The sequence below is a fragment of the Nicotiana sylvestris genome, chromosome 3 (assembly GCF_000393655.2).
Source record: "Nicotiana sylvestris chromosome 3, ASM39365v2, whole genome shotgun sequence".
NCBI classification, from domain to species: Eukaryota; Viridiplantae; Streptophyta; class Magnoliopsida; order Solanales; family Solanaceae; genus Nicotiana; species Nicotiana sylvestris.
The window spans coordinates 1,798,237-1,824,574 of NC_091059.1; the positions used below are offsets into that span (position 1 = coordinate 1,798,237).

Here is a 26,338-nt window from a genome sequence, read left to right on the forward strand (position 1 = left end):
GGGACTAGAGGGGGAATTATAGTTGTTGAGTTATGTCCCACATCGGTGGGTCATGGGTATCTTGGTCACATTATATGGTCTTGGACAGTCTTCACCTCACAAGCTAGCTTTTGGGGTTGAGTTAGGCCCAAGGTCCATTCTTATCATGGTATCAGAGCTTCAGTGAGAAAATTATCGTTGTGCGTCATTCCAGTGACATCCGGGAAGAAAGATCTCATCGCCGTGCAATTTTCCGGCAGCTTCGTTTTGTTCCCATGGTTCATCACTGCTATAGTGGTACTGTACATATACTAGTACCACCATGGGATTCGAAACCCTTGTACGACCAAACCCTAGAAATTCCAGTCCTATCGGAACAAAAAGTCGGTCACCGTGCATCTTTTCGGTTGACGACTCAAAATTGATTTGTGTTATCTCCTTATCGATAAGTGTCGTACAAAAACCAACACTACCATTTTGTTCGACAGAAAGTTCCTCACGCTCCTCCACGCGCCGTCAGAATTAGGGTTCCGACGAGCTACTTTTCCGGCACATGTGAGCCATTCCGGCCACTTTTTGACAAAACTTCTTTAGGACAACTTACTCGTCCAGTGATTCAGAGCCATGCCCATCCCAATTTATTGTTATAGATGTTGGGCCCCCATTTATATTGTCCACGCTCTAGTTGCAGGCCTAGGTGGGAGGGGGGGGAGATGTTGAGTTGTGTCCTACATCGGTGGGTTATGGGTATCTTGGTCTCCTTATATGGTCTTGGACAGTCCTCACCTCACCTCACATACTCTTACATGTAAATTTTTAGGCAAATCTCAGGATTATATATGGCATATATCAGCTGTATATGCTCCTAATGATAGAAGGAAAAGGGAAGAAGTGTGGTGGGATTTGGCAGGGGCAAGGGGCCTCTTTTTTGGTCCATGGGTGGTGTGTGGGGATTTTAACACTGTGAGATATCCTTTGGAAAAAAAGAATTGCACCAGAATTTCAAGAGGAATGATGGATTTCTCAAATTTCATTGAAGATATGGCGTTGGTAGATATTCAGTTAGCAAGGGGGAATACACTTGGAAGAAAGGGGACAAACATGTTATTGCAGCTAGACTGGATAGATTTTTGATTTCCACTGAATGGAATGAAGATTTTAGAAGCATCAAACAACATGTGATGCAAAGGGAGAAATCAGATCACTTTCCATTGATGCTCAAATGTGGAAGCTGGGAACCAGTCAAATCATATTTCAAGTTTGAAAACTGGTGGTTATAAACTGAGAGATTTAAAGAAAGAATTGAAGAATGGTGGAATTCTTTTAACTGTGAAGGGAGGCCAGACTTTATACTGGTCTCCAAACTCCAAGCTCTAAAGAACAAGCTCAAAGAATGAAGTAGAACCTTGCAAGGCAACCTAGCTTTGCAGAAGGCAAGTGTCCTCAGCCAACTTGCAGAACTGGAAGGAATTCATAATCATAGGAGCCTGACTAAAGAAGAGATCCTCTCAAAGAACTTATTATCCTTGGAGTTTGAGGAGATTGCTAGTAATGAAGAAGTAGCATGGAGGCAAAGGTCCAGGGCTCTATGGTTAATAGAGGGAGACAGGAACACCAAGTTCTTTCACAGAATAGCTAATGCTCATAGAAGATACAATAACATAGATCAACTGTTGGTAGAAGGGGAAACTTTACAGTCTCCAGAAGACATCAAAAGGGAGGTTATCAGATACTATAAGAAGTTGTACACAGAAGAAGAATGGAGACCAATAGGACCCAATAACATCAACCAAATGATCACAGAGGAGGACAATTTAATGTTGCAAAGCCCATTTGGAGAACAGGAAATATGGGACAATGTTAAGGCATGCGCATGGGACAAAGCACCAGGACCAGATGGATTTTCAATGGCTTGCTTCAACAATTGTTGGGATGTGGTAAAAAAGGAAGTTGTAGCAGCAATCCAAAACTTTTATGAGCAAGGAGTATTTGAAAAAAGTATGAATGCTACCTTTGTAGGATTGATTCCTAAGAAGGCAGGGGCAAAAGAGTTAAAAGATTTCAGACCAATAAGTTTGATCAATAGCATTTACAAGATTATCTCCAAGCTATTAACTGAAAGACATAAGAAGGTGGTCAAAAGCTGGTGGATCATCAACAAATGGCATTCATTAGGGGAAGACAGATCATTGATGATGTTCTAATAGCTAATGAGTGCATAGACACAAGTACTTCAAGCAAAGAACCTGAGATCCTATGTAAGCTGGATATAGAGAAGGCATATGATCATTTGAACTGGAAGTACCTTCTAGAAATTCTAAGAAGGATGGGATTTGGAAGGAGGTGGACTAGCTGGATAACAAACTGCATAACTACTGTGAGCTTCTCAGTCCTTATTAATGGAGCTCCAGTTGGATTTTTCCCACAAAGGGGGCTAAAGCAAGGGGACCTTCTCTCCCCTTTTCTATTTATCTTAGCCATGGAGGGACTGAATGAAATACTGAAGAAAGCATAGACAAACAACTGGATAAGGAGATTTAAAATGACCAATAGAACAGACAACAATAAAAGGATTTCCCATTTACAATATGCAGATGATACTTTGGTTTTCTGTGAAGCAGAAAGAGAGCAAATGAAAGTCCTAAGAGTGGTATTCATCCTGTTTGAAGCCACTTCTGGATTGCACATTAACTGGTAAAAAAGCCTTATTTATCCGGTTAATAAGGTAATGGATATACAAAGTCTGGCAAATGTTTTGGGGGGGGGGGAAGGTGGGGGTTTTGCCTACAGTATACTTGGGAATGCCTTTGGGAGCCAAGAGTAAATCAAAAGGAATATGAAATAATGTATTGGAGAAATGTGAAAAGAAATTGACAAACTGGAAGAACCAATATCTGTCAATGGGAGAGAGATTGATCTTGATTAATTCTGTTCTAGATGCCATGCCTACATATATGATGTCTTTATTCCCAATGTCAGCTAGTGTAGTGAACAGAATTGATGCCCTTAGAAGAAACTTTCTATGGGAAGGTAATTGTGAGAAAAAGAAGTTCCACCTGGTTAAGTGGGGTGATCTAATTACAAACTAAAAATCAGGGGGTTTGGGGATCAAAAATCTGAAAATCCAGAATCAGAGCCTGATGATGAAGTGGTTGTGGAAGTTTGCAGCAGATGAACAAACATTGTGGACATAAGTGATTAGGGAAAAATATGGAAAGGAAGGAAGCTGGACAACCAAAACAGTAAGGAGGCGATATGGAGTCAGTCTGTGGAGATCAATTAGGAACCTATGCCCAAAATTAATCAATAAGGCAAAGTTCAAATTTGGAAATGGTAGGAAGATCTCACTATGGGAGGACAATTGGCTAGGACAAGGACCTCTAAAGGGGCTCTTCCCTGAAATTTTCAATTTATGTCAACAACAGAATGCAACTATAGAAGAGGTATGGTCAAACCAAGGTTGGAACCTCACATTCAGAAGACTGTTAAATGATTGGGAGATTGACCGAGTTGTGGAATTCTACAGTTCTTTGCAGCAGTTCAGTGGCATCTGCTCAAACCAAGATCAAGACATGATCAATTGGCAAGGCAATAGTCAAGGGAAGTTCTCGGTTAAAAATGCTTACAAGGAGTTTAACCAGACCAATAATCAGGTGGAATGCTGGCCATAGAAGATGATCTGGAAAGTTAAAATCCAATACAAGGTGACATGCTTCACATGGTTACTGGCAAGAGAAACAGTGCTAACTCATGACAATCTAACTAGAAGAGGATTCCAATTATGTTCCAAATGTTATCTATGTGAAGAGGAGGCAGAGACAATTCACTATCTTTTTTTGCATTGCAAGTTCACCACTAAGATATGGAGAATCTTCATCAGTCTGAGGGGAATTCAATGGGCAATGCCAGGAAGAGTCCTTGATATTCTGGCAAGCTGGAGTAAAATGGGCACACTTTCTAGAGAAGGGGAGAGATGGAGGATTGTCCTAGCATGCATATGGTGGACAGTTTGGGAAGAGAGGAACCAAAGATGTTTTGAAGATAAGTTTAGCAACATTCAGAAGATTAAGATGAAATATTTTGCTCTTTTTTATTTTTGGTGTAAAGGTCAGCTTTTGGAGGATCATGAATCCATTTTAGATGTATTAGAGTCCTTATAAGAAGAAGATGAAGGAGGACTAGGAGTGCCTACTTTTTGCTAGGGCACCCTTTTTTGTAATTATGGGTGGCTTCACAATTTTAGTGAAGTCTTATATCAATATACAACTATGTTACCTTTTTCAAAAAAAAAAGAAGAAGAAAACAAGTCGGAAAATTGCATTTTTGCATCTAATAGCCTGTTTGGCCAAGCTTCTTTTTGGCCAAAAGTGCTTTTTTTGGGCCAAAAAGCACTTTTGGCCAAAAATTGAGGTGTTTGGCCAAGCTTTTGGAAGGAAAAAAAGTGCTTTTGAGGAGAAGCATAAGCAGTTTTGGAGAAGCAGAAAAAAGTATCTTCTCTCCCAAAGCACTTTTTTGAGAAAAATACACTTAGAAGCAGTTTTTTAAAGCTTGGCCAAACACTAATTGCTGCTCAGAAGTGCTTTTCAAACTAATTAGCCAAACACAAACTGCTTTTCACCAAAAGTACTTTTGAGAAAAGCACTTTTGAAAAAAAGCACTTCTCAAAATAAGCTGATTTTTGCAGCTCGGCCAAACGGGCTATAAATCATATGGTTGACAGTATTTTACCTCATATATTTCTCTTAATTATAGTTTTTTCGATTCTTTTGTTCAAGTAAATTGTTTTGTCTTTATAATGATTTTTTTGTGTGCATAACATACGCACACACGTATTCCTCATTAGGGCCTTGGTCGCAAGCCCATGCTTTAATTGCACTTTACGCTTAAAGCTCCATCAAAGCCTTTGCGCTTTTTTGTGCTTTTTGCCTTTGACAACTCTTGTTTCCTGTTTTTGGTGCTCATATCTCGCTTACCATGTGAAACACTTATTATCTTCAGTCCTCAGACTGGTTTCACATTGGTAGTCTCATCACTAAACTGGAGGAAGAATATCTTCATATTTTTATGTTATAGTTATTTATTTCTTTCATTTTTAGTTCTAAGGATCTGCAGTTCTCATAGTATTATTTCATGAACTTCCTTTGCAGGCAAAGCATCAAAAGGCCAATCGCAAAAGAATCAACAGGCTGTTTTGGAGGTAATTCTTTTGCTCTCCTCTTATTGTCACTAGACAATCGACCTTGCTTGAGTTGACTTTTTCATGTAGAAATTTCGGACTGGTGAATACAATGTCATTGTTGCAACATCAATTGGTGAAGAAGGTCTGGATATCATGGAAGTAGATCTTGTCATATGCTTTGATGCTAACATATCACCTTTGAGAATGATTCAACGCATGGGCAGAACTGGAAGGAAACATGAAGGACGAGTTGATATCCTTTTCATCTTGTTAGGATTTTCCTTTTCTTCTTCTTTTGAAATTCTTTAAGACCAAACTTTTTTCTCTGTACTTGCATATTCAGTTCCTGGAACCCAGTTTTTGTCTTTATTTCAATAGATTTCCTTAATGAAGTTCTACTAGTTTTAGCTCACGAAGGAAGAGAGTTAAAAGGTTACTTACAAAAGCAAACAAGCGGCAAGGCCATTATCAAAGACATGAGAAATGGGCGAATTCGCTTTTCATTTTATTCCAGTCCAAGGATGGTACATCATATCAACAGATTTTCTCATCAGCTTCAAGGAAACTATACCTTCTTAAGTCTTTATATTTGTCTATTGTAGATTCCACATATTTTTAAACCAAAAGTCCAGTTCCTCAAGCTATCAATTCCACAGTTTGTTCCTCGTGGAAAGAACATAAAAGATGTTAGCCCCATTCAAGTGTCTGCATTGCTGAACAAATTAAGTGATGAAGAAGCAAACTTGCTTGCGAAATATTTCAAGTTTTCTGGTCAGGAGACTCGGGACGCATGGAGGCCATCACTTATTGCCTTCCGTCATTCTCAGGCATTTCCTTCCAAAGTGCACAGAGTGGCGCATTCATTTAGAACAGTGATGCTAATAGATGCCATGCAACATTTGCAAGAAATATCTTTTCCTCGAGATATCAAAGCTTCTATCAATGAGGTTCTTATGCTGATATTTGCTTAACTTTATTATTTGTAGAATAACTGAAAATTGAATCACTTCTCTTTGATGGCTCAGGATGAAACTTTTGAAAATTTATCTATGAAAGTTGAAGCCACCAAACCATGTGAAGAAAATCTGAAAGGTAATATACACATACTCTATAGCTTCATCACCAAAACTATCAGCATTTTGAACATTTTACTGATTGATGTTTGATAATCTATTACTTCACTGGCTCTACATTACCACTGAGTCTGACCGAAATTATATGTTTCTTTTCATTAAATGGAATTCATATTCAACGATTCAATTTAGTACAAATAATGCCGTGATATGTTAATTTGCCCTTCCATATGACGTCTTTTCAACAATTTTCCACCAGTTTTACATGGTGCAGCAGATTATCTCCAGCCAATTTCAATATAATAGCACCTTGTTGTCTTAGTATCCATTATAATTTAATGGATACGTGGAAAAGATGGAGGTTGCACTTTTGTTATTTATGCCAATAAAATAAAGACAGATTTCTTCTAGCGAAAGCTGCGCAAGAAACAACCCCCCACCCCCCCCCCACCCCCCCCAAAAAAAAAAAAAAATTATTCTGAATTATGGTGCCAGTATGGAGAAGAATTGTGGTCCAGTCTGCACTATCTGTTCGATCACAATTTTACATATTCCATTTAAACCTGGGGTTAATTTCAGTGTACGAAACATTGAAGTTATTCAACCTATTGTTTGCGTTTTATCTACGAATTAACATTAACTTCCAAAAGCATTTTAAGTCTGTTTGCGTATCTGTTTCTTTTGCAAAGGTGGTTGTGATTATCCTCTTCAATCCACTTATAAATAAAAGTGTCCTCTTCAACCTACTTATAAAAAAGGATATCTTCAATCCTCTCATAGACTAGCTCGGGGAATCTTAGTAGCTTAGTTGGTTGGCTACCTGAACTTTCACCTTATTGGTGAGAGTTCGATTTCCCACCTTGTAATCCCTCCCTATTTTTTCCCCCTACAATGTAACCAAAAAAAAAAAAATTCTAGCTCTTCTTTTGTTCCTCGATTATTTAGAATCTGGTTCTGGTGCTATAATGATCTTTAACACATGAAATATTGCTATTAACTAGCTGGCTGTTCTTCATTGTCCATGCATAATCCATGTCTGTAATATGTTAAGGCGTTATCCAAACAGCTGAAGCTACCATTGGTATGTTTTCATGAACAAGCTCATGTTTCTCTTTGCTGGGTGAATTAGAGGCGAGAAGGCCAAATAACACTGAAAAACTATGCTAATTTTTCCTCGATCCTGCTTCTTATAATTTAAGAGCATTGTTTATTTTCTGATGTTTTCTACATCAAACAAAAGAAAATAGAAGAGAAACAAGAATAGTCCAGAAAAAGAATTCAGATGTATGTTGTACTTTAGTGTTACCATTCTCAAAAAAAAGATATATGTTGTTTTCATAGCTAATATTATTCAGATTCATACAGGCTGTTCTGCTGAAGATTACTGTAAAACAGAACAACAGAAGGAGTCTGTACCCCTGCAAAGTCCAAATAGTAAAAAGACGCTTTTACTGGACATATTTCAAGGGGAAAGCTCTCATGCACATGCCTTCCTATTTGGCTCGGAGTTTGTAAGTGTTGATGATCAGGGGAGGGTTATAGTCTCATCTGTTGCCCAACTTTTTTTAAAAGAAACTTTGGTTTCTAAGTTTACAAACACCAGATTATTTGAAAAGTTCAACCTGCGAAAAAAAGATTCCCTTCATGGTAAGGTTTCAGCGAATGAGCTGGAGGAAAAGACTGATGGAGTAAAAGACTTTTCTGCTACTCAGACAAGTGCAGAAAAAATTAATTTGGAAGCATCAAGAATCTGTGTGTCTAATGCACAGCAACAGAAGATATTTGATCTCTGCGAGAAGAATTTTCAAAGTCCAGATCACAAGGTAAAACCAGAAGGTAAGAGCATCAGTGAGAGTCTGGAAGTTCAAATTTGTGGGACGTCAATAGTAGATGATGAGCCAGACAAAGAGTTTGGAGATATGGAGCTTAGTCCACGTCTAACCAACTTTAGTGATATCGAGTTTGTCCCGGAATCTCCTATAACTGAATCTCCTATAACTGATGGTCTCTTTCTTTTCCTTACACAAAGTCTTTTATAGAACTACGCGCTTATATTTTTTTTACAGTATCTTTTTGTTACTATAAAAGTTTTATCTTTTCTTTTGCAGGGGTATTAAAGGATAAAGGTGCACAGTTCATGGTTAAAGACCTTGTTTCAACACCAAAAGAATCGTCAGAACAGAATGAAAAGACTGCAGGTGGCATTAGCACCTTTGGAAAAGATAATGCAATGTCAACTCCTATACAAAACATTCAGAGTAATGAACCGAGAAGTTGCAAGTACACTTGTCTAATTGCTGAAGATAATCAAACTCCTATGGCAAACTTATCAAGCAAAAGCTGTAGCAAAGACTGGCAACTTGGCTCTACAGACAAATCAGAGAGTGTTGGACAAAAACCGAAGTTTAGAAGATTGCGCAAACACGGTGATCTTCCTAGAAGAAAACCTCCAGACAAGCAAAAAACTGGTACTTCCCGAAAACGAACAGCTCCTTGTGGCACTGACAGTCATACTGGTTTCAAGCACGGAAGAGCTATAGGTAACTTGGATGTTTTACTTTTCTAGCAAAAAAAAAAAAGCATGCTTGCTGCTAATCATTCCTGGATTTCAATGCTAGTGGGTTTCAATTAGCTATTCATTTTCCTACAACCTTTTAAAGGATTTTGTATTCTATGTCATTTGGGAAGTATGTTTATGTTGATAAAAAAAAAAGGATATTGATGTATCTGCTATTGCCATCAGGTGAGAAACGGCAGCCAAACATTGTGACAGACTTCATTGAAGAGGAAGCTGAGTAAGTTCATTCTTAGAGAACTGGAAATCTCATGCTCCTATTAATTGGTGCTAGTTAGCTCACTTCATGAAATAAACACATAGATGGATTGCATAGTCAATATGCTGGCCTTGCTGGTGGTAGTACTCGACCATGGTATAATCTGGTACTATAAGTTGTATTGTCTTCATTTGATTTCACCAAGGAGCAATGGAACTTAATTGAATTTGTTCTTATTCTTTCGTATTCACTCTTCATAAGAACGGGGTACTTAGCTGTTTCGTTCTTTTTGAGTCTTGGGGGTGTGAAAAACTGATGTCTCAATTGAAATCTTGAGCTCTTTGCTCCTCTTCTTTGTTTATTGTGTCTCTACAGGGCATTCCTTTCTTTTATGTCTTATTCCTCCCTCAGTCTCATAATACTTTTCCCAGTTTTGTCTTTTTCCCTATCTGACTGTTGTTCACTCTGGAAGAGGGAGATGTAGAAGTTCCTCAAATATCATAGGGAAAAAGTAAGTTTCTAACAACAGATCTTAAGATAAGTAGCACATAAGGATATTGAGAAGTATATTACTCCCCCTGAAAAATTGCATGAAATTCTTAACCTGTGCAGGAGATATTGTTTAGGATGAAACTGAGATATTCTTCTATCCTCAAGAATGGTACCTACTGTTGAATAGCTACTATCCAAGTACTAAGGAAAGTATGGTTAGCAATTTCCTGTGGTATCATCTAGATTCTGCACCTGCACTCAGTGCATGGTTTATGGGCTATGGCTATCATGCCTTGTGTCAACAAGACTGCATAAATTATGGGTTAATGGGATACATATAGTGTCAACAAGTACTTATCTTCCATTCTTCTGACTTGCTAGAATACTATTACGGGCAATATGGCCCTCAAATACGTAATAGCATTTGTTAGTTTTGGTATCGGGATAGTATGTTTTATTCTTTCAAAGAGTACACATTTTTAGGAGAAAACAAATCAATAAAAAAGGAAATAATCTTCTGATTCCAGACAAAGGGGTATTTCTAATCTAATCTAATCCCTAAAAATCTGAAACTTTCCTAACTTAGCTTATCTTGATCTTATATGATCAATAATCAGATAATACAAATCGACATATCTGATTTGATTTGATCATATATAACCATAATCAGATATTACAAATCAACACTCCCCCTCAAGCTGACATGTAGATATCTGACATGCCTAACTTTCTTACAAGACTTTCAAATCTTGGTTTAAACAACCCCTTAGTAAAAATATCTGATGTCTGTTGATCAGTTGGCACAAATGGGAAGCATAGGCTTCCTTCTTCGAGTTTCTCCTTGATGAAATGCCTATCCACCTCAATATGTTTTGTTTTATCATGTTGAATGGATTGTGGGAAATGTTTATGGCAGCTTTATTGTCACAATCTTCTAAGTTCCTCCATTATTTTCTTAAGCCAAATCATCTCACAGATTCCATGAGCCATAGGTTTGTACTCTGCTTCACCGCCAATACCATGTTTATCAGGTAACCCAGTTCTTTTTTATTTTGACTCATTCCTTCATTATTGCAAAACAAATATTCTTCTACAAACTTCTCTCCCCGAAGATGAGTGCCAAGAAAAGGTTGGGATTCAAAAAAAAAGTAACATCCATAGTAACCACAATCTTTGTTGTATTCGTATCATAACACTTATACCCTTTTTGATTTGGAGCATAGCCTATAAAAACACATTTTCTTGAACGAGGTTCTAGTTTGCTCTTATTATGATCATGGTTGTGAACGAAAGCACTACAGCCAAACACTTTAATGGCAAATCAGTAGTTAGCCTAGATGTAGTAAATTTATCTTTGAATAGGCTAAAGGGAGTTCTAAAACTAAGAGCTTTAGATGGCATCCTATTTATCAAATAGGTGGTTGTCAAAAGAGCTTCTTCCCATAAATATTGTGGAACTCTAGTAGTAAACAATAGGGCTCTAGTTACTTCCAATAAGTGTTTATACTTCCAATAAGTGTTTATTCTTTCTCTCGACAACCACATTTTTTTGGGGCGTATCAGGGCATGAACTTTGATGAATTATTCCTTTATTTAACAAAAAAAGTTCCTAATTGCTCATTAAAAACTCCCTGCTATTATCACTCCTAAAAATATGGATTTTCTCTTGAAATTATGTTTCAATCATAGCATAAAAAATCTCGAATACATTTTTTACCTCTATTTTTTCTTTTAAATGATAAACCCAGCTTAGCTTAGTGTGATCATCAATAAAACTCACAAACCATCGTTTTCCATTATTTGTCAAAACCCTAGATGGTCTCAAACATCATTATGGATAAGATTAAATGGTTTTGAGGCATGATATTTATGAGAGGGAAAAATAGAGCGTCGATGTTTTGCCATTTTACGAAATTCACACTGAAACAAAAGCTTCAAATAATAAAAACTAGGATGACCAAGTCTATAATGCCAAAGCATAACCTTATTCTCAATAAAAATGGAGTTCAAACAAATAGATTTTTGTTAACTGAATTGTTTCCATCCTCCGAGAAATAGAGACCTCCAGACTTTTTAGCATTGCCAACATCCTCTCCGAGACCTTGTTATGAAATTCACAAGAAACCGAGTCAAATAAACAACAACAACAACAACAGCAAACCCAGTAGTATCCCAAGAGTTGGGTATGGGAAGGGTAAGAGGTACGCAGCCTTACCCCTACCCCTAGAAGGGCAGAGAGATTGTTTCCGATAGACCCTCAGCTAGAGAACGACTGAAAAAGAAAAGGTAATCGCAACAACTAGGAATAACAACAAGATGAGACAAGATCGAATCCAAGAATGCAGTCAAACTCTAGGTAGTAATAGCCATCTATGAATAAAAAATATCATACTAACACTAAAAGCTAGCGAACTGAGTAAGACAAAGAGAAACGCTCGACTACCTACGAACCTTCTACCCTAATCTTTGACCTCCACACCCTCTTGTCTAGGGCCATGTCCTCAGTCAGCTCCAGCTGCGCCATGTCCCGCCTAATAATCTCTCCCCAAGACTTCTTACGCCTACCTCTACCCCTCGTACTACCCACCGAGGCTAACCGCTCGCACCTTCTAACTGGGGCTTATATATTTCTCCTCTTAGCATGCCCGAACCATCTCAACCTCGCCTCCCGTATCTTATCCTCCAGGGCCACTCCCACCTTTTCCCGAATAACTTCATTCCTAATCTTATCCAACCGGGTATGCCCACACATCCACCTCAACATCCTCATCTCAGCTACTTTTAGCTTTTAGGTATGAGAGTTTTTGACCGGCCAACACTCTGCTCCATATAACATAGTCGGTCTAACTACAACCTTATAGAACTTACCTTTAAGTCTCCGCGGCACATTCTTATCACACAAGTGCTGTAAACAAATGGGAAAAGGATTATTTTGGTGACTTAAAATATGAACAGCCTTAGAACGTGGTTTTCAGGGTGTAAGATATTAAAGCTGTAAAAGACAGACAGAAACTTGCAGTATGATGAAGTAAATGTGATGTTGCTCCAGAGGTAACGTCAGAAGATAACTTATGATTGGTGATAGGTTTTCACCATCATCGTCTTTGATGAACAGACAGCCTGAGACCTCTATTTCACGTTCATTATAGCAACCTGTCAGAAAACCTTTCCTTTTCCTTTGTGATTTATTTAGTTTTTATTTTATCATCCTAGACACATGCATTATAGAATTAGGGGTAGAGCTTCAAACTTGTTTTTTAGGGAATAGGGAGTGGAAACGGGGCGTCTTGATAAAGTTTCTTACACCAAATTTATGTTTGCGCATTCCTATATTCATCTCCTATACTTTTCCACAATTTTGTTTTGTGCTCTGAAAGTTTTCTAAATACTAATATGCCCTTTTACTTTACAGAAAGGAAAAGAAAGATTAGTGTTAAAACATAACTTTTCTACATGACTAAGATGCACCAGAACATGCAACAGGGCTAGTGTTACATCTTAGATTATGAAAAAGATTGCATAATTAATGGCGCAATTGACATGTCCAATGCCCATTGAGTTTGTTCTGCAGCCCATTGATGTTTAGAGTATCCTTACTGCAATTAATGGCCCAAAACAAAATAACCATCATAGATCGGTTACTAGTCAATTTTTATACTTATAATGAATTTCATCTGCCTCATGCACTTCTCCTGATATGCTTCTAAAATAATGGTTCTTACACAGGGTGTCTTCAGAAGTTTCAGTATCCGATGATGAGGAGGATAAGCAGGATTACAGTTCATATGATGATAGTTTCATAGATGACAAGATAAATCCAACAGCGGCAGATAGTCAAGCCGAGGCTGGTGAAGTTGATATGATAGCGATTTACAGGTTTTTATTAAGTTTATCTCTTTATTTTCTGTTTCATTTTACATGTTTTCTCCCTTTTCTGGGTGTTTTTAATATTGATTCCTTTGAAAATTTAAAGTGATAAAATATCCGCTCTTCATTTTTGGGAGTGAAACTGTCCTATTTTGAACTAAAATGGTGTTATCTGATCATTAGGTTTAAACAAACAAATCAGTGTAAGAATATTAGGGGGTGAATGCATGATGAGACTAAGCATCTCATATGACCGACTTTCAAAATAGCTTAACTACAAGTAAATGGAAATGGAACAAGCTCAGTTGAAAGGTCAGGTTATTCAATGTGTGCAGTTTCTACCTGCTTGGGACTGATGTTCCTGCGCTCTGTATTGGAACATAATTTCTTTTACTCAAGTTATAAATAATTTGCAGTTCTTACTTCAGAATTAAGAAGAGATTATAAGCACTGATGTTTTTGTGCTTAAGAACATATCAGCAACATGGACTTCAATGAAACAAAACACTTCAATATGTGAAGTTTTGAAGGATGTGGCGACGAACTTCTTGGCTGAAATTTATAATTTGATAGCTGGTGATAAAGTACTCAAACTTCAATCTGACATTCTCTATCATCAGCATTTCTGGGGGATTCTTGTAGTTCGCTAGGAATTTAATGATGCTCATAATGGTTTTGGTTCAGAAATCCGAAGTGCAACAACAACAACAACAACAACAACAAACCCAGTGTAATCCCACAAGTAGGATTTCGGTAGGGTAGTGTGTACGTAGATCTACTCCTACCTGATGAAGGTAGAGAGGCTGTTTCCGATAGACCCTCGGCTCAAGAAAAGGAAAAAATAGGAAGCAGTAGCAACAAACATTAACAACAGAATGATAAGATAACTGAAGCAAACAAAACAACATATAGTAATAGATATCTAAGAATATGATAATACAAGAATAGTACTAATACTACTGGTAAGGATAGGATAAACTCTCGACTACCGACCAACTTTTTTCCCTAATCTCAACTTCCACACCTTCCTATCAAGGATTATGTACTCGATAAGTGAAGCAGCGCCATGTCCTGCTTAATCACCTCTTCCTAGTACTACTTTGGCCTACCTCTACCTCTCCTCAGACTTGTCATGGTCAGCCTCTCACAACTTCTAACAGGGGCATCTATACTTCTCCTTTTCACGTGCTCGAACTATCACAACCTCGATTTTCGCATTTTGTCCTCCACGGGGGGCCACTCCCACCTTGTCCCGAATAACTTCATTTCTATTCTCATCTCCTGGTATGCCCACATATCCATTTCATCATCCTCGTTTCTGCTACTTTCTTCCTCTGGACATGAGAGCTCTTGATTGACCAACTCTTAGCCCCATATAATATAATCGGTCTAACCGCCACTTAGTAGAACTTGCCCTTAAGTCTTGGTGGCACATTCTTATCGCACAAAATACTAGATGCGAGCCTCAATTTCATCCATCCCGTTCCAGTATGATGTGTCATATCCTCGTCAATCTCCCCGTCCCCTTGAATTAAACCCAAGATACTTGAAACTACCTCTCTTGGGGATGATTTGTGTATCAAGATTCACGTCCGCATCCGCTTCATAAGTCCCATCACTGAACTTGGATTCCAAGTATTCTGTTTTGGTCCTGCTTAACTTGAAACCTTTAGACTCTAGGGTCTATCTCCAAAGCTCCAACCATGCGTTAACCCCACCTCACATCTCGTCAATCAGTACTATGTCATATGCGAATAACATGCACCATGGCACCTCCCCTCGAATATGTCGTATCAACACATCTATCGCCAAGGCAAATAAAAACGGGCTAAGAGCTGATCCTTGGTACAACCCCATCATAACTGGGAAGTGTTTCGAGTCCCCTCTCACAATCCTCACTGGGTCTTAGCACCCTCATACATGTCCTTAATCATCCTAGTATACATTACCGGCACACGGCTAACCTCCAGACATCTCCATAAAACCTCTTTCTGGACTTTATCCTAAGCTTTTTTCAAGGTTAATGAATACCATATACAAGTCATCTTTCCTCTCCCCATACTGCTACACCAATCTCCTCGCAAGATGAATGATTTTCGTAGTCGACCGCCCCAACATGAATCCAAACTGGTTCTCGGAAATAGACACACTTCTCGTCATCCTCACTTCCACCACCTTCTCCCAAACTTTCATACTTACTCAACAACTTGATACCCCTGTAGTTGTTGCAATTTTAGATATCACCCTTATTCTAGTATCCATTCTTCGGGCATCTTCTTCGTCCTGAAAATGACATTAAATAACTTGGTAAGCCATTCCAAGCCTGCTCGGCCGCATTCCTCTAAAATTTTATAGGGATTTTGTCTGACCCAATTGCTCTACCTCTGCTCATCTTACGCATCGTCCCCTCTATTTCCTAAATCTTAATACGCCTACAATGTCCAAAATCTCGCCGATTCTCGGAGTGCTCTGACTCACCAAGCACAATGTTCCTGTCTCTCTCCTCGTTCAATAGTTTATGGAAGCATGCATGTCATCTTCGTCTAATATGTGCCTCTTCCACAGATACTTTGCCTTCTTCGTCTTTGATGCACTTCACTTGGTCCAAGTCACAGGTCTTCCTCTCCCTCATCTTTGCTAACCTAAACAGTTTCTTGTCCTCGCCTTTGCCCCTAAGCTCCTCATACAGAAGTCCAAATGCTGCAATTTTAGCCGTCGTAATTGCTATCTTCGCCTCTTTCTTTGCTTTCTTTTACCACTTCCTATTCGTCCTCTTCTTCTCCTTATCTATGCTTTCCATTCAAATACGCCGCTTTCTTGGCTTCCGCTTTTCCTTGGACCTCCCCATTCTACCACCAGTCCCATTTGTGTCCACCAGAATATCCCTTCTTGATCCTAACACCGCTCTAGCCGCTTCCCTAATTACTAAATTTAATGACTAAACTGATTATTTCATTTGGCTGTTTTGGATGAGAGCGAATACGCAACACTAAGTAGAGAAAATGATGATTTAAATAGCTAGGCTAAAATCTAGGACTAGAAAAATCATTCAGATCTATGTTGCTCCGACTCTCCGAAAATGTCGTCGGGAGCGTGTTGGATCCTTCAAAAGTAGTGTATTTTTAGAGGATTTGACACAGGCGTGGCAGCATTTTGGAGAATCCGCGCAACATAGATTCAGATTTGCTTAATCATAATCCACCTTAATTGAAGGTAATGGCACCTGAAACATGTATCATGTTAGGAAGCAAAACTATGTTCACACGGATACAGGGGCATGAGCTCGATATCTGACTTTGTTTAGAGAAGATTTTGTGACTCAAGAAAGCTTGGATGCTGATTCTTTATGTTTTAAACTGTTAATTGCACTCCATGATATATTTGTGCATATACTTACTGAATCTTCAGCTATACATATATCATTTCTTGTCCTTCCCTCTTTCTTGAATGTTGTAAACTGAAGAAAGAGAAAAGATCAATCTATTTCAGATGGAGCAAATGCGTGTGATCATTCATGCGAAGTGCTTTAAATGTTGTGAAGAATTAACGAATATATTCTTCTAGCACTTTCTTGAATGTTACATTAAATTGCTTCATTATTGACAAAGTACCATTTTTATCAGGGAGATAGATTCCCTTTTAGTAATATTTTTATGAAGTCATAGATCATCTGATGATCACGGCTGCTTGCCTTGATGTCTGGACCTAAGCCAATCTTTAATCACAGGCGTTCATTGCTCACTCAGTCACCGATTCCAAACCTTTCAACCGATTATACTCCTGATTCTGTGGTTCCAACTAGCAGAACAGATGAAAGCAAGAGCTCATCTGGGACAGAAAATCATCACATACCTCAAACTGACCCAAAGTCAATAACGAGAAATTCCTCGAACTTTCAGCAAATTATTAACAGAATCGCACCAGAAGCAGTACCATGCTCAACCACTTGCTCTTTGAGAGAAAACAATAGCAAGTTAGAGAGCCGGAAAAGAAAGTTAAGCTATTATCAGGCAACTTCACTGCCCGTTGTCAATTTACACGACGAGTTCTCTCGTCATTCTAAAGCTGTTGGTGTAAACTCACATCTTTTGGAAGAAGCAGCAAAGAATGAAGTTGGTGATCCATTTGATGATGACCAGTTCTTTCAAAGTATCGATCTTGATGCAATGGAAGCAGAGGCTGCTAGAATTCTTAGAAATAAATCACAGTCCTTGGTTCAGAATGCAGTGACTTCAATACCTTTTACACGAAGTATCGATCTTGATGCAGTGGAAGAAGAGGCTACTAGAATGCTTAGAAATAAATCACAGTCCTTGGTTCAGAATACAGTGAATTCAATACCTATTACACAAATTCCTGATGGCGGAAGCTCTCCTTCATTTGATCTGGGAATTTAGTTTTTCTGTCTCGATTGTTAAGTTGGTGTTACGGCACGAATGATCAGTTATATAAAGGGAAAAGAAAGTATTTATTATCCGCATCATTTAATAGTTACAGGAAAGTCAGTCATGACGCAAATGAGGTGTATGTAAATGCAAGGAATATGGAAACATTTTGCTGTATATAATTTCAAAGATATTGTGTCCCTAGTCCAAGTTTTGTGGCTGTGTGAAGCATATGCGCATGGTTGAATACTTGCCTGTGATTTCTCAAGTAGATGTTTTGTTATATATATAGTCCCCCCCCCCCCCCCCCCCCCCCAAAAAAAAAAGGAAAAAAAATTAAACCACTAAATGGCATCAATTTGTTTAGAGTCAGATCAGCATGGAATTGGTATAATTGAGTGTAACAATTAGCTCTCCAATTCTCAAACGAGAGCTGATGATACATTGTATAATCCTAAGATGAGAGTTTTAATTTTTTTTTATTCTTATTTGTCAAATTTATAATTACAAAATGTATATTTTTATAATATGTATTTTAAATATCTAATACGGCAATAAATAAAATCTAATATTTCTTGTATGCATATATATATATATATTTGTCACGCATTAAGGTATATTCACTTATCTTTAAAAAATAATCATTTATATTATTAACTTTAATTTAAAATAAAAATATTTAACTATGTAATTTCACTTGTGCCCTCCAACATGACACATAAAATTATATTGTAATTACGTTGTGGCAAACATATATGTTTATGTAACTTATGTATTGTATAATAATTACTAGGTTGGATAGTAGTTGCACTAACTAATTCATATACAAGGTGTCCTTCCAAACAGACTCTTATGATAATTTATTAGTTTCTATTTTTGTTTGTTTGTCGGTTTTAATTTAAAGAATCTTACAGAAATGTCCAAAAGAAGCTCAAACTTATCAACCTCTAGTCATAAATTTAGATTTACAAAGTTTAGCCAAGCGCATACAAAAATTGAAAATCCACGTAAATAAAGGATTCTTTCTCTCCAAGAATCACACGCAAGATCTCCTTCCATATTTTTAAACGTGGTCAACAACATTAGATGCAAGGCGAAAATGAAATTTAATGGATGAGGTAGCAAACAAGGTGATGAAACACAAAGAAAAAAATACAAAATTTCAAAACCTAAGAAAAAAGGGCTTTTTTCAATGGATATGATTGAAATTCATTGAAAATATGTAGATGAATCAATATACAATATTGGAGGAAGTTTGGAGGTAATTTGGATTGATTTGATATCAAAATTCTTAGTTAAAATCGAGTTAACTTTTTTCATGCAACATATATATCAAACATGTATCACGCATATATTTCACATACATATATGGAGATACATGTGATACACATTTGATACATATATGATATGTATGTGGTACACAAATGATTATAGTGTGATACACATCATCTTTTTTCATGTTCATATTCCACTTCCAATTTTCAATTCAAACCACCTCAAAACTCCACCAAATCATCCCAAAACTTAGATTCAGACTCTTCAAGATGTGCTCAATCTATTCCAACAACACCCAGTCAAAAGAAAGCAAAAATTTGATTTTTTTTAACTTCAAATAGTTTATTGGCTAATATTGGTAGTATTTTCTGAATTGACTAATTTTTGTACTAAATTACTTATGGGCTGACATAACTGGTAGTTTCTCTTTAATCTATTGGCTTCTAATTTTGTTCGAAAAATATATAAAATTACTACAAAAATCTATAAACCAACACACACCACACGCACATTTTAGTCTCGGTTTCTCTTCATTTTTGTTTAACCAAATCAAATCAAATATGTCGATTTATGTTTTTAAATTTAATACCAAATTACAGAAAATCAAGAAACAAGTCAGTGTATAGTTTAGAGTCTTTAGACATGGAATGTAAATATAAACGTTTAAAATATCATTAAAATCTCAAAAATATTAAAAGTTGAACTCTTAATTTTAATAGCGTAATGGGTGCAAGAGTATAATCTCATCCAATTTATAATGGCTTCCTGTCCAATTAGACTTGTAGGGCTTTTGAAAGCCGATACATGAACTTTGGATTTTTCTCATTTGAACACTCAAACTCATGATTCCCTTAATTTATAAATCCATTTGACCGTTGACCATGTTCATGTGGCGTCAATTGGTCCTAATCAGCCTGTTGCGTGAGGAACACGACGTTTAGGAGCGTGAGAGCCCTCTTCCCAACGCCCAACGGTCCAAAATGGTGTCTATTTTAGTGTGTTCTTATTCATTCATTGTAAAATACATTATCCCTCTATTATATAGAATTTGAAGCTCCATTCCTTCATTTTTCTAAAATCTGAAGCTTTATTTATTTATTTTTTCTTTTTTCAGACTGTGAAAATGATGTAAAGTCCTGTATTTTGTCATTGTGGAGTTGAAGCTAAGTTTTGCATCACTTGTAAGCCAACAAATCCAGAAAGAAGGTTTTATGGATGCTCAAATCATGGTCGAAAAAATTCTTGTAATCTTATTAGGTGGTTTGACCCATCTCTTCCAGATCACTATAAACAAGTGATTTTAGGTCTATTATCAAGAATTAGAGTGAGAGATCGACCATAGCGTAGGAAGAGGGTGAAGATCATTTTAACTAGTTGTTGTATTAGCACTAATAATTGTAATTTCCTTCTTCGTCTAGTTAGTACTAATCAGTGTCTTCATAACCCTATGTACAATGATAATGACAAAATGTATGATATATTTTTGTGGAATGAAAAGCAATTTTAACATAAACAAGCAGACATATATAAACAACCAAGTTCGAACAACTTTCTTGGTTGGCAAAATTAGCTATTGAAAATTATTTAGTAGCAGAAACAGTTTAAACATTGTGCCAAAATAAAAGTCATAGTTAAACATCCATAGTTAACCTACAAATTTAGTTCTGCAACTAACAATCTTAAGCTATCACAAAACAAACATTCAGCAGATCATTATGGTTGAGATTGGTTGATGTTTTGCTGAAATTGGCTCAAGTTTGGACATGGAGACTGGCTTGGCTGAGATGAGGAATGGACTTGAGGTTAGCTAAGGCTTGCTTGAGTTTGTCTTCTCCTCAACTGTTGTTGAAGTTGCCTTTGTGTTATATCATTTCTTCCTTGCCACCTTAGTCCAGGTGCACTGTATCCAAGATCAATATTGGTCTGCTTAACATCCACTATTTTTGTAGGAGCAGAAAGTACCCTGTCTCTTGATCCACATTGCATAGGAAGTCAAATTAACACCCAAACTACTAATATCTAAATAAAAATCCAAATCCAAATCCAAATCACAAACCCTTTCTATCATTGTTCCTGAATCATTAAAAAAATTCCAAATTCGGTAGTTCTTGGTCTTCCTTGAAGTCCGATAGCTCTTGGCCTTCCTCTAACAATAGATAAAATATTCTCAGAAGTCCTTGATCTCATACTTTTAGTATCCTCATATAAGATAAAGTACTGTCTAATAATTCAAAAATTATGGTCCTAATACAACTTAACTAAAGTAAAAAATGAATACTTACAGATGCACTTAAAGGTGTTCATTCGATTTTGACCCTTATCGATAATTACTTATCGATTATCGATTTATACATATGCTTATCGTTATCGTTTCAACAAGGTTTCGATTTTTTCGATTTCGATTTATCGATTTTTGGGGCTTATCAATTCGGTTATCGATTACACCAATAAGAAAATTTGCGGGATTCCACGGAAAGTATATTGCTATAAACACGCCTAACTAATATAGACAAAAATAAGCTAAAATAAGACGAACACCGTTTATAACATAAAAATTGTGTCAACAAGCACATGCAACGAAACTAAAGTAAGGGATCAAATGTATGCCACCAACACTCCAACTGTATCAAAAAATACATCATCACGACTAATTCTATTTTCCATTAATTTGAACTTTATTCCCTTGAGCTTTAAATATGATCATTTCTTAAATGTGGTAGATGAAATAATAGGGTTAGGGACTTAGGGAAAAGGAAAGGCTATTATAGAATAAGGGTAAATTTTTTTTTGTATATCTTATTGGTTTATCGATAAACCGATAACCGAAGAGGACAAAATCGAAATTGATAACTCGATAAGAAAAATTTCGAAATCGAAATCGATAACAAATAATCGATTTGATTTATTGATAAACCGATTCGAATGCACACCCCTAGATGCACTTGCAATGACTGATGGTTTAGTATTTCTGGTAGCAGCAGTTCCAGATCCATTTGCAACAGCTGATGGTTGAGTATTTCTAATCCAAGCAGTTCCAGAATCACTTGCAGCAACTGATAGTTGAGTTGTTCTTTGAGCAACCTGAGATGGTTGAGTAGCATTAGCATTTAATTGTACCTGCAGTTCTAGATCCTTGTCCTTTCTGAAATTTCCAAAAAAATAAAATGAGTTATAGAAACAACCAAAATACAAGTCACAATCAGAAAAAAAATGACTGCATTATCTGATCGTTTACCAGGATAGGACACCCCTTCTTGTTATGGCCTACTGTCTTACAATGAGAGCATGTCATTAGTGCCCCTTTACTTGATCTCTTACCAAACTTCTTTGTAAGTTCATCTTGAGCTCTTTTTCTATTTTTCTTAGGCCTATTGGGAATCTTAGTAATTACAGGAGGCTCGGCAGTGTGATTCTGAGTTAATGGCCACATCTCCATGTTGGTTACTGGCTGTATGTAACAACTGAAACCCTTCAAGTATGTTTCTTTCCTGTATCAGTGAACAACATAGTCAGCAAGCTCAAATCTCTTAAAAACATTGCACGTATTGCATAGGAGCATAGTATTCCTTTGAGCTGCCATGATCTGCATGTGCATGTATCATTGAAAAAGTCAACAATATATTTGTAAACCCCATGTTGTATCTCATACCCAGTGTCCCCATTCCATTTAAATTCATGCTTAATTGAATATTGAGATTGTTCCTCTATGTACCCCATTGCCATAGGAGATACATCAGAAATCCACCTTGTTGCAAATTCTCTCATGATAGTCATCCTCTCAATCACCTTCACTCTAATCTCTTCTAACATGGTTATGATAGACTTGTACCTAGCAGACATGATCCAACTGTTAAAAGTCTCACACATATTGTTGTCCACAGAATCACATTTACTCCAATCTTTAAAGAATGCTCTACACCAACATTGTTTGGAGTATCTCAGTAAATCCTTAATGATCTTACTATCACCCAATTTTTCCAACTCATCTATCTTAGCCTTCAAATATGCTTCAAATAAAGCTCTTGTGTAGGCCCAGAACTTCTTCCTTCTTTCTTCACTTTTGTTTCAAGTTGCCCCATATGTGTCTTGCACACATTCTGTGCTCAGCATTTGGCATCAACTCAACCACAGATTGAAAAGTCCCTTAAGCAACAAGAAAAAGAGTTAAAATATCATAAACATATATAAAGTAATTATAGGAAGAATATGGGTGAAATATATACCTTCTGCATATCAGAAATGATGGTCAGCCCTTCACCTTGGGATTTTGTGAGCTGCAAATCATGCATCGGGCACCTAAAAAATCATGACCATATGTTTTTTGTCTCCTTTTCAACCACTGCCCAGGCAACATGGTGCATTTGGTTGTTACCATCTTTACCAATACATGATAGTAGCTCACCTTTACACACCCTTCAAAAATACTCCATCAAAACCAATAACATTTCTACATCCTTCCAACCAACCTACTTTGCAAGCATGTAGACAAATGCATATCCCCATAAACACCTCTTTACCAGGTATCCTTTGAAGTCTTCACAACAACAATGCTGCCAGGGTTTGTAGACCTCAGCATGTTAGCATAATCATATATTCTAGCAAAATCCTGCTTGTAATCACCTAAATACTTACACATGACCTGATGTCTAGCCTTGGCACATATGGAATTTCCCATATACACACCATACTTTATCCAAATCAAATCTTGCAACTTCCTAAGCTTTATTTCAGGTTGGTTGATAATCTTGTCCTTGAAATGTTTAGCTACCCATGCTGTATTAGCCATCTTGTTTCTGGTTGCTCTGAAACACTTATGAACATGATAGTAGCTGCTGACAATAAAATTCCCTGTGTGTCCCTCCAAGCTTCCCAAAATATGCCATCTACATCTTGTTGAGTTCACACATTTTTCCCTAACCCTATGTTGCTCATTAGGCTTCAACTTAATTTGAACTTTTCTTTGTTCAAAATAATCTTGCAAAGCAGTTCTGAACTGTTTAACACTTTCAAAAACCATTTTCTATCGGAAATAAATTTTCTTGCAAGTAGGATCAAAGTATACCCTGCTGATGTATCTTCTTGGTTGAGGGTTATGCACCCCATCTTCTTTAACTACTTCATCATCTGTATCCTCACTACCTGAATCTGAACTGTCCAAATATTACTCATCCCCTCCCAACTTCCCAGCATATTTGGAACCCCTATTTTTATACCTGTCTTTAAAATCAGGATCTATACCTACAGGTCCACTAGGTATCTCATCAGTATTAACTTTACTAGATCTTAATTTACTACTCTTTTCATTCACTTTAGCCTGTCTAGCAGCAACAACTTCAGGTTCTAGGTCACTTGTCTCTCCAATAATATCCTCATCGACATCATATAATGACTTATCTGTATCATCATCATCATCATCATCAGAAATAGCCTCATAATCACCATCCTCACTCTCAATACTTCCCTCATCACCCTCATCGCCCTTAGCATCACCCTCAAAATCAGTTGCTAAATAAAACTTGTAGAACTCACCTTCATCTTCACTAGACTCTTCTATATTCTTTTCTATAACAGCAACCCTCTCTTTACCCTTCCCATGAGTGTCATTACCCCTATTTATATCATTGTTAGGTGAGTGTATTACCCTGACATTAACATCACATGTTTGCCCGTGTGGCATTTTATTAAAGCCACATGGATGAACATTGGTGGGATCCACATTTATACCACCACTACTTAAAATTTCATCTAGATCCAATTCAACACATGGTGTATTAATTGTGTGACATATATACACATCAATAAAATCCCCATCCTTAAGGTCTTTACCAAAGTTAACGCATCAGCATCATATTTCAGAAATCTAAATTCTCCTTTTTGGTTTATTTTACATGCATATTTATCTATTGTTAAGTACACCATATCCTTAGTCCACTCATTAAAATGAATTATATGCAATTCATCAATGTCAGCCCGAAGAACAACTGGCCAAATTTGCCCATTTACATAGCTCATAAATGTGTCAGCCACTAACCACCCTAGATGATCAAACTGTAATTTCACATAGACAGTCATTGAAACCTATATAAAAAAAAGGGCCAAGTAAGATACACTTTAACCCTAAAATCCATAAACTTTATCAAAGTGGGAGACAAGAATATTTTGATATGCAAAAAACCCCTAATTTTTTAACCCTAAATGCCAGATCAGTCATGAAAAAGACAAAATCCCTAAAGTAAAGTGAATATTCGATTGTTTTCCCCAAAACCATAATATAAAATCCCAAATAACAACAGACAATTTGTGTATGCAGACAAAAGTAGCTTTGACTATCACACACTGCACACATTATTTCATAAGAAATTAGATGACAAAAGAGAAAAGAGATAAACTAACCTTCAAATCCTATAATGTGACTGGAATCGAAAGCACAGACCAAACGAAACTCGATCAGAACGATATTAATAGATAATAAATGAAAACACTATAATGGGTAAGTGATTATGATCGATTTTGGAAGGGGTGACTGATTTTTCAGGCCATTACTAACCTAGGGTTAAGAGGGCAGGGTTGGTTAGAGAGAGGAAAAAGACGAAATGAGCGTCTTTTTGGTCGATCTATTGATTAAAAGAGGGGGGACCCTAATCAGTTGAGGTTTGTTTTCGCGCCCTTGACGTGTAATAATTCCATTGGTCATTTGCTGACTGGATGGACATGTTTGTGTATGTGTAATATACGCGTGTAGGCTCAAAGGTCAAATGTGTTTATTAGTTAAGGGAATCATGAGTTGGAGTGTTCAAATGAGAAAATTCAAAGTCCGTATATCAACTTTCAAAAGCCCTATAAGTTTAAGTGGTCAGGAAGTCATTACGCCAATTTAAATCCTACATACCTCTCCGTTTCAACCTATGCTTTTATTGTACTCAATTGGTATACTTTCAGCTTTTGTGCTATGAAATCTGGTTTGCTCTATGATAATGCATCTGCATTCCTGATCTGCAATTTGCATAAAATTGCACGTAGGCGAAAGGCAATGAAGAGTTCAGCTGCTTTATCTCACAAAATATCTTAGGGGATGTTTGGTACAATGGATAAGCAAAAATAATTTTGGAATAAAAATTTAATACCACATTATCCCTTGTTTAGTTACTAATCCTGTAATAAGTTATTCCACGATTAAATATAGTACCAGGATAACTGATACCCGTCAGAGGATAGAATAGTAATCCCAGGATAAGTTATCTCAGTTCACAGAAGTAATACAACATACCAAACAGTCAATAAAAAAAATATTACCAAGATAACTAATCTCAATAT

General features: G+C 36.9%; 2 protein-coding genes across 3 annotated transcripts in view; one reads left to right on the forward strand and one right to left on the reverse strand.

Annotated features, from left to right (window-relative positions):
* Nucleotides 1-17,959, forward strand: part of LOC104232208 (DEAD-box ATP-dependent RNA helicase FANCM) — a 45,444-nt gene extending 27,485 nt beyond the window's left edge. For both annotated transcript variants that reach the window (XM_009785349.2, XM_009785351.2), the window contains 10 exons: nucleotides 5,127-5,176; nucleotides 5,246-5,411; nucleotides 5,558-5,682; nucleotides 5,761-6,105; nucleotides 6,184-6,250; nucleotides 7,597-8,235; nucleotides 8,340-8,771; nucleotides 8,975-9,026; nucleotides 13,224-13,373; nucleotides 17,092-17,959. In XM_009785349.2, the coding sequence (XP_009783651.1) occupies nucleotides 5,127-5,176; nucleotides 5,246-5,411; nucleotides 5,558-5,682; nucleotides 5,761-6,105; nucleotides 6,184-6,250; nucleotides 7,597-8,235; nucleotides 8,340-8,771; nucleotides 8,975-9,026; nucleotides 13,224-13,373; nucleotides 17,092-17,761 (2,696 nt within the window). In that variant the 3' untranslated portion in view covers nucleotides 17,762-17,959. The remainder of the gene's footprint in view (nucleotides 1-5,126; nucleotides 5,177-5,245; nucleotides 5,412-5,557; nucleotides 5,683-5,760; nucleotides 6,106-6,183; nucleotides 6,251-7,596; nucleotides 8,236-8,339; nucleotides 8,772-8,974; nucleotides 9,027-13,223; nucleotides 13,374-17,091) is intronic.
* A 2,868-nt stretch (nucleotides 17,960-20,827) lies between these two features.
* LOC138886832 (uncharacterized) lies at nucleotides 20,828-24,041 on the reverse strand. Its single transcript, XM_070168527.1, has 5 exons — nucleotides 23,542-24,041; nucleotides 22,674-22,871; nucleotides 22,273-22,512; nucleotides 21,939-22,166; nucleotides 20,828-20,993 (listed from the first exon to the last, which is right to left on the reverse strand). Exons 1-5 carry the CDS (start codon nucleotides 24,039-24,041, stop codon nucleotides 20,828-20,830), a joined length of 1,332 nt encoding a protein of 443 aa, XP_070024628.1.
* Nucleotides 24,042-26,338: the final 2,297 nt, after the last annotated feature.

Excerpts from the sequence above, each read along its gene's own strand:
- LOC138886832 (XM_070168527.1), bottom strand. The coding sequence starts at position 24,041 with ATGGTTTTTGAAAGTGTTAAACAGTTCAGAACTGCTTTGCAAGATTAT. Across the intron at positions 22,167-22,272 it reads GTAGGCCATAACAAGAAGGG|AAAGGACAAGGATCTAGAAC; the intron begins GTGTCCTATCCT and ends TGGAAATTTCAG. Across the intron at positions 20,994-21,938 it reads AGGGGTGTGCATTCGAATCG|AGACAGGGTACTTTCTGCTC; the intron begins GTTTATCAATAA and ends ATGTGGATCAAG.